Here is a 13,681-nt window from a genome sequence, read left to right on the forward strand (position 1 = left end):
CAGTACTCCAGAGAAGCTTCACCTTCGTTCTCTGCTTTGAGAGGCGCCTCGAGGTCACCTTCTTCCCCTCGAGATCTCCCTTCCTCGGAGCAGATATCTTTTTCTAAATTCCTACATCAAATGAGTAAGGATCTCAATATTACTTTGGACTCTGATTCCAAAAACTCTACGGATCTCAATATTACTTTGGACTCTGATTCCAAAAACTCTACGGAGTTTTTGGAGAAAATGGGTCTCGTCCTCCTGCGTAGCCTCTAAAATTGCCCATCAATAGACTTCTTTCTCAAACCTTTAAGCGGAATCTTGAAACATCTTATTCCATTCCTACTGTGCCTGGAAATCTGGAATCTCGTTACAGGATGGTCCACTGCAAGGGCTTTGAGAAATCTTAGTTATCCCATCAGTCCCTTCTCGTGGAGTCTTCTCTGAAAAGGACCAATCCTGCCAAGATTTATGCCACTGTCCCTCCTGGAAGAGAGGGCAGGATCATGGACAAATTTGGTCGTCGCCTATATCAAAATTCTCTTATGGCAATTAGAGTTTTGAATTACAATTTTGTTTTTACGTCTTATTTCAAGCATTTGCTTGACCTCCTGCCTGGTTTTTCCATATATATTCCTCAACATTATCTTCCAGAGTTTCAACATGTGACTACCACTCTGGCTCAACTCCGCATGCATCTTCTTCAATCTTCCTATGATGCATTTAAACTTTCCTCGAGGGTCACTGCCTTCTCAGTAGCAATGCACCGGCTTGCCTGGCTTCGCACTGCAGACATGGACCCCAATCTTCAAGATCGTCTGGCCAACATCCCTTGTCAGGGCAATGAATTGTTTGATGACTCCATCGAGGCAGCTACTAAATGATTGTCTGGGCATGAGAAATTGTTTGCTTCCATCATTCGACCTAAACCTAAGCCTTCCACCTCTAAAGGCTTCAGGCCTCTTCCATCTTACCAGAGGCTTTTTCAACAGAGAGCAGCTCCTTATACACGAGTGCCTCCTAAGAAACAACAGCAACAGCAAAGGCAGCAAAAACTTCAGACTCCTGCTGTGCCTAAGGCCTCTCAACCTTTTTTGACCATCTGATACAGAGCATAACCTCTATCGTTCTGCCTCTGTCCTCTCCCCTTCCCATTGGAGGTCATTTCCATCATTTTTATCACTGCTGGGAGATCATTATATCAGACCTTTGGGTTTCTATCCTCTTCGTTTCTTCCAGATTCCACCAGATCTTCCTCCAAGAGAGTATCCTTCCAATTCATCGCAGACCACCCTTCTTCTTCAGGAAGCTCAAGCTCTGCTTCATCTCCGTGCCATCGAAGAAGTTCCCCTGGAACAGCAGAGCAGGGGGGTTTTACTTCCGTTACATCCTAGTTCCGAAGAAGACGGGTGATCTGCGTCCTATCTTGGATCTCAGAGCGCTCAACAAATTTTTAGTCAAAGAAAAATTCCGTATGTTGTCTCTGGCATCCTTATATCCCCTTCTAGATTAGAACGATTGGTTATTTTGTCTAGATCTCAAAAAGGCTTACATTCACATTCCCATTCATCCAGCCTCTTGACAGTTCCTCAGATTTCAGGTGGGAATTCTGCATTTCCAATACAGAGTGCTACCCTTCGGCCTGGCATCATCTCCAAGAGTCTTCACCAAGTGCCTAGTTGTAGTAGCAGCAGCTCTGCGGAACCATGGTCTACAAATGTTCCCATACTTGGACAACTGGCTCATCAAAGCTTCAACATCTCAAGGGGTTATTGTAGCGACCCAACAGACTATTTGGTTCCTCCAAAGTTTGGGGTTCGAAATCAACTTTCCCAAATCCCAGCTACAACCCACTCAAACTCTACAGTTCATCGGAGCTGTCCTGTATACTGAACAACTCAGAGCATTCCTTCCTCGTCAACGTCAGGATGCTCTTCTTCAACTCTGCCACAAAATGTCTTCCCTCTCTTCGATTTCAGAAAGACACATGATGGTTCTTCTAGGTCACATGGCTTCTACTGTTCACGTGACTCCTTTTGCCAGACTTCACCACAGAATCCCTCAGTGGCTCTGGCATCTCAGAGGGCTCAGAATTTCGACCCACTTTCTCAACACATTAGAGTGACTCCTTCGTTGAGACAGTCTCTCCAATGGTGATGCTCTCTTCCAAACTCTCCAGAGGTTTACTGTTTCAAACGCCCCCTCATTAGAAGGTCCTCACGACAGGTTCTTCAACCTATGCTTGGGGAGCTCATCTCGATGGTCTCCGTACTCAAGGCCATTGGTCCAGCACGGATTGTCAGTGTCATATCAATCTGTTGGAACTCAGAGCGATCTTCAATGCTCTCATAGCTTTTCAGCATCTTCTTCACGCCAGGTAGTCCTCATTCGTACAGACAATCAAGTCACCATGTACTATGTCAACAAGCAGGGAGGAACAGGATCTCTCCCTCTTTCTCAGGAAGCTCTGAAAGTTTGGCATTGGACAATCATTCACAACACCTTCCTGAAAGCTGTCTACATTCAAGGAGAGAAAAACTGTCTGGCGGACATATTGAGTCATCTTCTACAAACTCACAAATGGACACTCCATTCCTCGTCTCTTCATCACATTTTTTTTTCAGTGGGGGACTCCTCACAACATCTCCCCACAACAACAAACTGCCTCAGTTCTGCTCCAGGATATACTCTCCTCACCGACTGGAGGCAGATACTTTTCTCCTGGAATGGAAGAATCAGTTTCTCTATGCGTTCCCGCCATTCCCTCTCATTCTCAAGACACTTGTCAAACTCAAACAGGAACATGCCACCATGATTCTGATAGCTATTCGGTGGCCCAGGCAACCTTGGTTCTCCCTTCTACTGCAACTCAGCAGCAGGGAGCCACTACTTCTACCAGTTTTTCCCTTTCTGCTTACACAGAGTCAGGGATCTCTACTTCATCCCAACCTGCAGTCTCTAAACCTGACAGCTTGGTACCGCTCAACCTGACAGCCACTTTACAGTTTTCTCAGTCTATCAAGGACATTTAGTTGAAATCTGTTTTATTAGAAAAAGGTCAAACATACCGATCACCAAAAGACAAAGGTGAGAAAATGGCCAAAATGTCAATAAACATAGTATGAAAAGGTATAGTCCCTCAGTCTGGTGGACAGGTGTACTGGAAACAGTTGGTTAATGAAGCACAGCAAAGGCAAAAAAAACCCCAAACAATGAACACAACAAAGAACACATGGATGCACCAAAAGCCGTACAGCAAATAGATCTCAAGTCCCAGAACCCCCACACCATCCCCCAACCCCCCACCCCCCAAAAAAAAGACCCCATCCAGCATATACAGGTGGGAGGCCAGAACAAGAACTAAATAGAAAGAAAACATTCAGGGCCCTGGACTCTGACGAGACCCAAAGAATCCGACAATGAACCTCCCTAAGAAGAAAGAGAAAAGGGGAAAAAGAAAAAAGAACACAAAGTAAAAAAAACAAACAAAAAGGGCGGAGAAAGGCCAGGAGGAGGCCACCCCAAGGCCGCAAACCACCTACCATTCAGGAATCAAATAGGCAAAGTATTAACAATCAAACTGCAGGCTCGAGAAGACAGAGTAAATATAAGGTCCCCACACCTGTAGAAAAAAATTTTGATTGATGCATCACAGCGTGCAAGCAATTACACCAAGCCCAATAAGGAGCCCGATCCAAAACCCATTCTCCCAAAATAATCTTTTTAGCCACTAAGCCAGCCTTCCGCAAAAATAACCGACCCCCCCTGGGGGAAAACGAAAAGCCTCATATTTATCCAACAAAAACCCCGCTGGAGTAAGAGGTATAGAGCGGCCGAACAGAAGCTCCAAGTAACAAATCACCCATCGCCAAAAAGCCCAGACCACAGAACAGCTCCAAAAGGCATGAAAAAAAGGACTTAGGTGCACGAGTGCATTTCTCACATTGCGGCGACTCTGCCAAACCTGAGTGAAAAGTTGGACTTGTGTAAAATAAGCACGATGTAGCACCCGAAACTGACACTCCTGGAGTTCAGCCTAAATTGAAAGGGTGGGAATATGCTTAATAAGGCAGGCCATATTCAGATCCGTGGGCCGTAAGCCTAAGTCCGGGGCCCAACAAGCACAGAGAGAATCCCACATCCGAGGCAGGCCAACAGCTCTCAACACCTGATGTAACGCCGAAACCGATAAGCCGTCCTCCGAAAAGGGAGCAAAAAAGGCCCGAAGCTTAGCACCAAAACCCAATTGCAGATCCTCCTTCACCAACGAGTACACATAATGATCCAATTGTAAGTAAGCAAAAAAATCAGTGCTGCGAATCCCATCGCGAAGCTGGAAAGCATGCCCTCCGGGATAAGGACGTGCTCCAACACAGTTAAACCCAAACAATGTCAAGGACATTTTAGAGGCTTCCAGGAAGCCTACCACTAGATAATGCTACAATCAGAAATGGACTAGATTTTCTGCTTGGTGCACCATTCATCACAAGGAGCCTCAATCTACCTCCTTGTCTTCAGTTTTGGATTACCTGTTGCATTTATCTCAATCAGGCCTCAAATCCACTTCCATTCGAATCCATCTTAGTGTGATTGCTGCTTTTCATCAGCCTATCGAAGGAAAACCCCTTTCTGCTCATCTTGTGGTTTCCAGATTTATGAAAGGACTTTTCAATGTCAAGCCACCTCTCAAACCTCCTCCAGTGGTTTGAGATCTCAATGTTGTTCTTGCTCAATTGATGAAGCCTCCTTTTGAACCAATGGCTTCAGCTCATCTCAGATATCTCACTTGGAAAGTGGTTTTTTTTTCTCATTGCTGTCACGTATGCTCGCAGAGTCAGTGAACTACAAGCTTTAGTAGCGGACCCACCTTTTACAGTATTCCATCATGACAAGGTGGTCCTTCGTACTCATCCTAAATTCTTACCTAAAGTGGTTTCAAAATTTCATCTCAACCAATCCATTGTATTTCCAGTTTTTTTTCCAAAGCCTCATTCTCATCCTAGAGAAACAGCTCTTCATACTCTGGACTGTAAGCGTGCTTTGGCTTTCTACTTGCAATGCACAAAGCCACACAACTTTTTATCTCTTTTGATCCAAATAAGTTGCGACAGCCAATTTCCAAACGCACCATCTCCAACTGGACGGCTGCTTGCATCTCTCTCTGCTATGCTCAGGCTGGACTGCATCTACAGAGTCGAGTCACAGCCCATAAAGTCAGAGCCATGGCGGCATCAGTAGCTTTCCTTAGATCTACTCCTATTGAGGAAATCTGTAAAGCTGCCACTTGGTCCTTGGTTCATACCTTCACCTCTCATTATTGTTTGGATGCTTTTTCCAGACGGGATGGCCATTTCGGCCAGGCAGTGTTACAAAATTTATTCTCCTGAATTGCCAACACTCCCACCATCCCATTCTGGTTAGCTTGGAGGTCACCCACAGCCGCCTGCTTGTCCTGGGATAAAGCAGTTACTTACCATAACAGGTGTTATCCAGGGACAGCAGGCAGCTATTCTCACAATCCACCCACCTCCCCTGGTTGGCTTCTCTGCTAGCTATCTGAACTGAGAAGACGCGCGTCCTGTGTCTGGCAGGAAGGCATTCGCGCATGCGCGGTCTGGCAGTCGCAAACTTTCTAAAGTTCTTCAAGCAAGTCTGCTTGCGAAGCTGTCCGCATCCAGGCTCCTTGGATGACGTTACTCACATGTTGAGAATAGCTGCCTGCTGTCCCTGGATAACACTTGTTACGGTAAGTAACTGTGCTTTCTACTCCAGCCTCAACAGTTGCCATTCAGCCCCAGTGGTCATTCTTTCCACTCCTGTAGCCATAGCAGTCAATTTCTTCATTCCCCTGGCCCTAGTAGTCACACTTTCTACTCCGGCCTCGGCAGTCATCTTTCTACCTCCAGACCCGACAGTCACTCACATTCTTTAAACCCTTCCAGCTTCAAAGATTACCTCTCTGCCTCTGGGGACCTCCTTTCTGTGCAGCTAGTTGTTCTCTCCTGTTCAGTCCTTTGAAAAAGGGCTTCTTTCCACCACAGACACTTTTTTTTTTTTTTTTGGATTCTTCTGAAACTGCTACACACTTCACCAAATACCCCATATTCTATAAATGGCACCCAAATACGGGCATACAATTGAACATGCACTTACAGAATAGGTCATTATACATATAAACTAATTGTCTTAATTGGTGATAGGTGCCATTGAAGGTACAGAAGCAAGTTGGACAAAAATGCACTGACAAACGCGCGCAGGACGTATGTGCAAACTGTTAACAGTGTGAGGGGAGGTTGAGGAGAACCCCCCCACTAAACTTACTAGTTTTCGCGTGCCCGTTGGGGGTGTGTGAGGGGGACCCCCCCACTACACTGAAAACTGCCGAATACCCCCCAAAATTAGCAAAATGGCAGTTTTCAGTGTAGTGGGGGGTTCCCCCTCACACCCCCCCTCCAACTGGAGCGCAAACAATTCTAAGTTTAGGGGGGTTCCCAGTATATAAATTGAAGACTAGATTAGATTAGAATTTTTGTTTTGTGGAGTAAAACTCCAAATATCTCCAGATGTTTCTAGGGCTACCCAAATTAGATAGAAACAATTTTTTTCAATTTAAATTTAGATATTTGGCATTGGGAACCAAAAAAGTTTCCCTCTAGATATGCATTATATTTTCTTTGAACCAGATCAGCTGGAAAGACTCGTAGCTAAGTAATCTTTCTAGGTGGTGATTTATTGTTTCTATGAGAACTCAGGTTAGGTTTTTCCTTTGGATTATTTCCTGTTTTCCTCTCTTTTTTCATGATGTTGATATATATATTTTTTAATGTATTATTATTTTGCTTATATAAATTTAATTCAAAAAAAGAAATCCTGCCTTAAGGGCAAATAATACATGCTATAAACAATCAATTGCTAAATATGTATACATTAAATACATTGGGGTACTGAATATTTCTCAATCCAACCTAGAAGAGAATGACGTGGATATCGTTCAATCAGTGATCTGAAACAATGTCAAAACCATAGAATTTTGTTTCTGCAAATTGGCACATAAAGAAATAAGATAACACTCTTTTTAGCTACAGTGGCAAAATAACGCTTATAATTTAGGAAGCTGGCTGGTTGGACTGAGAACTTTTCAGTACCCCGTCATACCCCATCATTTTGTAACTATGGTCCATGTGGCACTTAGCACACACTAATGTCTGTTCTGTGCATCCACTCCAGACTATTTACGCTAGGTGTTCAATCTGTACCCATGAACCGGCTACTGTAACAGAAGCACGCTGGACAAAAACGCGCCGACAATCGTGTGCCGACAATCCCATGCATGCCGGATTAAAACAGTAATTGTTAGCGCTGTGAGGGGGCATTTAGGGGGAACCCCCCACTAAACTTACAAGTGTTTGTTCTCCCATTGGGGAGGAATGTGAGGTGTATGTGGGGGAACCCCCCACTACACTGAAAACTGCCGTTTTACTAAGTTTTTGGGGTATTTGGCAGTTTTTAGTGTTTTGGGGGGTTCCCCCCACACCCCCCAATGGGAGCGCAAACACTTGTAAGTTTAGTGGGGGGTTCCCCACACACACACCCTCAGAGCGCTAACAGTTACTATTTTAATCCGGTGCGCATACATCCTGCGCAGGATTGTCTGCGCACAATTGTCGGCATGTTTTTCTCTGGCGCAGAAATGACGGGTCACCGCAAACCAGATCTTGCAGAAAGCCGCACAAATTGTTTTCAGCTCCTGTATAGTAGAGGAACACAGAGCCCCCTATAATTTTTTTCTTTCTGCAAGTGAACCGTGCAGAGGTTTTTCAGATTTTTTATTTTTGATGTTAGTTTGCTCCTATCGGTGGCTTTAGTGCCTTGAGACCCCTTATTCATGGATCTATGCCTGGGAAAGGAAGCAGTTTGCATTGAGCCAAACTGAAGCTTCACAGGGCAAGCCTCGGGTGGACCTGTGGAGTCAGCCTGCTGTGTTGCCACCTCAGAGCTTGGGGTCTGTTCCCCTGGGAGCAAGCTTGTCTTCTAACCTTTTCAGAAGCTTAAGTACAGTCTGCATTTGCCCCAGAGCCCTCCGGTGTCAGGGCATAGGCTACATTTTCCTGCCTCTGGTCGCATGTCGAGGTTCCAAGGGTGTGAAGGTTTCGGTCAGGGTCCGGCCGACTAGCAACCTGGAGATTCTGAAGATTGGACTGTATGTAGAAAATTGGAGGCAGATATTCTTTTCCCTTCTCTTCAGCTGCAGAGAGAGAGCTGATAGGCAGGCACTGCAGAGACTGTGAGTACAACCCCATTATTTCCTATAGGAAAATCAGGGGAGGGGGGTCCTGAAAGTCATTTTTGGGGGTTTCTATGGGTAGGGTTCAGATCTTCCATCTCTAAAACCCCTTATTTCAGGGTCCAATACCATATTGAAGTCACCCCCCAGGATTAGTTGTGAATTGGCATCAGACAGGACCGTGGAAGCAAGTGAGTGGAAAAAATCAGGGTTGTCAGCGTTAGGGCCATAAACGTTAAGGATAGTAAAAGATTGACCAGCATAACTCAACGTAATCTTGACCTATCTTCCATTAAGGTCATTGGAGGAGGATAAAACATTGAGACCTTGTTTCTTTCGAATTAGAGTTAATACCCCATCTTTCTTGTCTAGGGCAGGGGAGAAATAAACTGGCAAGGCCCAGGACAAGTGAACCTTACTGGAGGCGGTCTGATCTAAATGAGTTTCTTGAATCATGATGACATCAGGGTTGCATTGCTCTAAATAGGTCAAAATCTTTTTCAATTTTATCTTATTATTTAGCCCCTTTTCATTCAGTGATACAATTTCAAGGGACATCAAAGTATGTATTAAGGATATGTAAAGACTTGTTGCTTAGCACACCTAAGGCTGAAAAAAGAGACAAAAAAAACCAAAAACCCAAATACATACCCATGTAGATTCCTAGCACAAACCTGTATTCTATAATGTGTAAAAGCAGTATCACAATGAGGACAAGTAAGAGGCTGTGAACATCAGAAACACAATATTGTGACATAAGCCACATGGAAAACTGTGAGTGCAGCAGCAAAAGCAAGAGTTAAAACAGCAGTGAGGAAGACAGAGCACCCATTGACATTGAAAACAAGAAAAAAAAAATGGACATAAGTCCATTAATATAAAGTAACCACTGCATAATTGTTTGTCTACATATTTGCAGGTATAACCAACCATCAACACAGACTAGGAACATATAGTCCGATATATAAAATAAATTGTATGCAGGAGTCCGGCAGAGATACTTAAATTAGATGGAAAAAGACCAGCAGACAGTCCTCAATCAAACCTGATGAATAGGGGTAGGCGAATGTTGTTCAATGTAGGCAGCAAGGTCATCTGAGAGGTGAAGTCCTTCATCTGGTTATTCAGCGTAACTCTCATATGGGCAGGATACTGCATGCCGAATTTGGCATTTAGTTGCTTGAGCTGAGGTCTGTATGAGAGCAGTTGCTTTCGCCGGAGTGCTGTCGTCTTGCTTAAATCAGGGACGAATAGAATGGTGGAACCCTCGTGCTTCACAGGCGCACAAATTTTTGCACTCTGCATAATATCAAGGACGTGTTGGTATCTCAGCGACTTAAACACCACTGGTCTGGGAAAGCGATCGTTGGCATTGCGAAAGGACGGCACCCTGTGCGCTCGATCAATTTCGAAGTCCCGATGGAAGGTGATGTCAAGCAGCTTGGGAATCAGCTCTTCTAAGTGCTTTGCCAGGTCATGATCATGAGCCCCTTCAGCAAGCCCCAGCAAACATATGTTGCACTTATGCGAACGGTTGCTGCTATCTTCCAGTTCTCTTTCCAGTGTAGAGATTCTATTAGTTTGTTTGCGCAGCTCAGATACTGAGTGAGTGGTCGCACCCATCTTGTCCTCAAGCGTGGCGACTCGTGTCTGAAGGAGCGAAAAATCAGCCGATAAGTTTGAGAGTTTGTTGTTGATCTCAGCAGTATTAGCTTTCATTTCCGTGACTAGCTCCTTCAGCTCTCTCAGTTCTGCCAAAATTGCATTGTTATTATTATTCCCCTCAGTGTTAGGCAGCGGGACTTTAGATGGGGATGGCAGCTCGGGTTTGTGCCGTTTGCCCACTTTTTTATCGGCCATCTCACCCGCTTGAATGGAAACACAGATTATTGATTGCAGTAGTGCTTAGAAGGTCGTGGATGTCAAAAGAGGTATTTTTTTTGTGCTCTATTCGCACATAGTGATTATGATTTTGCAGTCAAGGGCAGGAGCTCCGTAATCAGGCTGCCATTTTCCGCGGGCTCAGCAGCGCCCCCCCATGAGATTCTTTTAAAATAATTTACTTGGAACATGCTTTACAAAACAGATAAAAATGGCAAAATTTTCCCCATTTAAATCTATACTAGATGTTTTTAAAAAATAGTTGTAAAAGCTAATACAAAATGTAAATCTTACTCAGGTGAGCATGAGAAGACATAAGAAAGATACAATGGTAGTAGACCAATTGAGTTTCTAACTACATTTTATTAGCACAAACCTTAAATCAAGGTCATGGGAGTTTGGACATCTCTGTGATATATTCTAAAAATTGCCTTGATGGTATTTCATGGGTGTTTTAATTTGAACTGCCTTTTTTTCTGTCATTCTTTTAGTTGGTGACATTAGAAGAGCATCAGTTTCTTACAAATTCCGTGTATAATTCTGGAATTTTAGTTATGTGGGATCCTGCACCATATCATGCTGAAGTTTCTGAGGTACGTAAGGAAAAAATGAGTGTTCCATTGTTATAAGAGGTAATTCTGAATTCACACCCAAGATGCACAATGATTGAACAATGAGCCCTTAAACTATCAATGTGTGATAACAACCAATAATTGAAGTTAACTGGTATTCATTAAAATTTGTGCACACATCTGGCAGTGCGCTAATCTACGAGGCATGGACTCAACTGTACTAGCATACAATGCAAAAGGCGATGTGGCCATGGGCATGTCAAGGGCATTTCAAAAAATTGCACAAGTCTGGTGTCTAAAATTAGACACAGAAATCGACATTACGTTCTATTCTATAACAGTGCACACAAATTTGGACATATTTTTTCATTGCTCTTTTCTGAGCTTCATTTATAGAATTCCCTCATAAAGCTTTTCCACACTGGGGGGGGGGGGAAATTCAATAAATGATGCTTATAAATGGGTGCTGGAAAAGACCTCTCCGCAGCATTTGACCTGGTCGACCACTCCATACTGCTACAGATACTTGATGCCATTGGGATCTCAGGCAAGGTCTACAATTGGTTCCAAGGATTCCTCAAATCAAGAACCTACAGGGTAAAGTCCAATAATATCAAATCAGAACCATGGTCCAACCCATGCGGAATTCCACAAGGATCACCTCTATCGCTTATGCTCTTCAACCTCTTTATTTCCTCCCTTGGAGCCACTTTAGATAACTTAAATGTTACATCCTTCAGCTACGCAGACGACATCACCATACTCCTCCCCTTCGACCCATCAAAGCCCACCACTACAGCAAAACTGGAAATAACCCTAGATGCAGTGGAAAAATGGATGGTAGACCACAAACTGAAACTAAACTCAGATAAAACAAAATTACTTCTGCTCAAAAAGGCCAAAACCCCCACCATTACAGAACTGAAAATTAAAAACACCAAATACCCAATACAGCCCGAACTCAAACTCCTAGGAGTAACGATAGACAGATGCTGCACAATTCAGGCTAATTGTCCAATCCCTAGTCTTAGGTCTACTGGACTATTGCAATTCCCTCTATCTACCTTGTCCTGCCAACATGATAAAACAATTTCAGACTATACAAAACACTGCCCTCAGACTGATCTACTCCCTGAGAAAATATGATCATATTACAACTGCCTTCCTAGACTCTCACTGGCTACCTATGCAAGCACGAATTCAATTCAAATTCTACTGTCTATTATTCAAAGCATTAAACGGCTCCGCCTCCCCCCCCCATCTAAACAACCGCCTAAACCAGATCCTCACCTCAAGACAAAGAAGAACTCCGAACCCTTTTGCCTTTCCTCCACTCAAGGGCACTCAGCGCAAAAAGATGTTTGATAACCTTCTGGCTACGCAAGCAGCAAAACTTAACCACTCCATCTCCAACCTGTTGACGGCAACGGGTGACATCAAAACTTTTCGAAAAGAAATCAAAACCCTACTTTTCAAAAAATTTATCCAGATATCTTAACCCAACCCTTCCCCCTCCTCCTAGATAAATTCTCCCCCAAAACCTCCACTTAAATAATCTCTTCCTCCCCAAAACACCAACCAAGTATTCAGATCCCTGAAATGTTACGTAATCTTATTTGTACTCTAACTGTAATCTATTTGTTATATCACACAGTAACGTACAGTCAATTTAATATCCAATTTGCAAGTTCTTCCAGAATTAATCCAGGTACCTCTCTTCCCTTGTAACCAAAAAAAAACAAAAAACCCCAAAACTGTCCTAACTTCACTGGAAATGTCCAGTTAGCTCTTTTGTAATCCGCCTTGAACTGCAAGGTATAAGCAGAATAGAAGTCCCTAATGTAATGTAATGTAATGTAATCAGCGCTAACCACTATTCTGTAAAGGACTCATATCCTTATGGAATAGAGCTTGGCGCTGGGCTGAAACTTTTTTTTTTTTTAGTTCAAAAATTTTTATTGAGTTTAGTATATGAAGTACAATAAATGTTAACAAGGCAAGAAACATGCATGCCTTACCAATGCAAAGATTCACAAAATATTATCTATATAATGTAATACAGCAGGCAGAACCATGCCTATCTATAAGGAGGAAAGTAGCAGCACAACATACAGCCAAAAGTACATGTAAAATCCAAAACACAGAGCACAGAGAGACACCGGAGCCATACACCTATAGGAACACTGGGAGTGAGCCATAAAGTAAGAGCCAGGTTTAGATGATGATATCCATGTTTCAGCACATGAACTGAATGTCGTCAGCTTGTGTTGCAATAGGAGTTAACCGGACTCCGTATTTTAGTATAGGAACTCATGGCCTTATGTTTTTCGGCTATAACACTTTCATATTTTACCGTAAGGCATAGCGTATTTCACCATGTGTTATAATTCACCTTAGACAGCAATGTAATATGTTTTTAAGGGCTAGAAATATCAATATGTTGAGAAGTCGCGCATTGTGATCAGGCAGCGCATGCGGGAGGCCATGATGACCTAGTATAATAATGCACAAACTTAGAGGTTCTGACATGTTTAAGATTTTAGAAATAGTTTCCCATACTTTATTCCAATAACCTACTAAGTGTGCACAATCATAGATCATATGCGTTAAGGTGCCCTCCTGCAAATTTCAAGACCAACACATGGGAGAAAGACCAGTTGAGATTTTTGTAATCTTAATTGGGGTCCAGTGAGTTCTATGCAATAGAAAGAACATAGATTGAAGAAAGCTGGCAGATCGAGAGGATTTAAACAAATTTTTTCCAGAGAGCCTGCCAAGTTTCATCCTCTAATGCTAGTCCCAAGTCTCCATTCCATGCATTCATCACCTTCGACAGGGGATAAGTCGAAGACTTTCTCAATAGGATATACCATCTCGAGGTGACTCCTTTTTTATTTTTATTAATTAACGATGTTTGAGAGATCAAAGTTGGAGTAGTTCCCAATTTCCTCACATCCGGATA

The 13,681-nt window shown here is 43.2% G+C and overlaps 1 protein-coding gene across 1 annotated transcript in view; it reads left to right on the plus strand.

The window, feature by feature from the left end:
• The window catches only part of ST6GAL1 (ST6 beta-galactoside alpha-2,6-sialyltransferase 1), a 54,596-nt gene that overhangs the window by 23,946 nt on the left and 16,969 nt on the right, over positions 1-13,681 (plus strand). Inside the window, exon 3 of the mRNA XM_033959054.1 lies at positions 10,639-10,740. Within this exon, the coding sequence (XP_033814945.1) occupies positions 10,639-10,740 (102 nt within the window). The remainder of the gene's footprint in view (positions 1-10,638; positions 10,741-13,681) is intronic.

The sequence above is a fragment of the Geotrypetes seraphini genome, chromosome 9 (assembly GCF_902459505.1).
Source record: "Geotrypetes seraphini chromosome 9, aGeoSer1.1, whole genome shotgun sequence".
Taxonomy (NCBI): domain Eukaryota; kingdom Metazoa; phylum Chordata; class Amphibia; order Gymnophiona; family Dermophiidae; genus Geotrypetes; species Geotrypetes seraphini.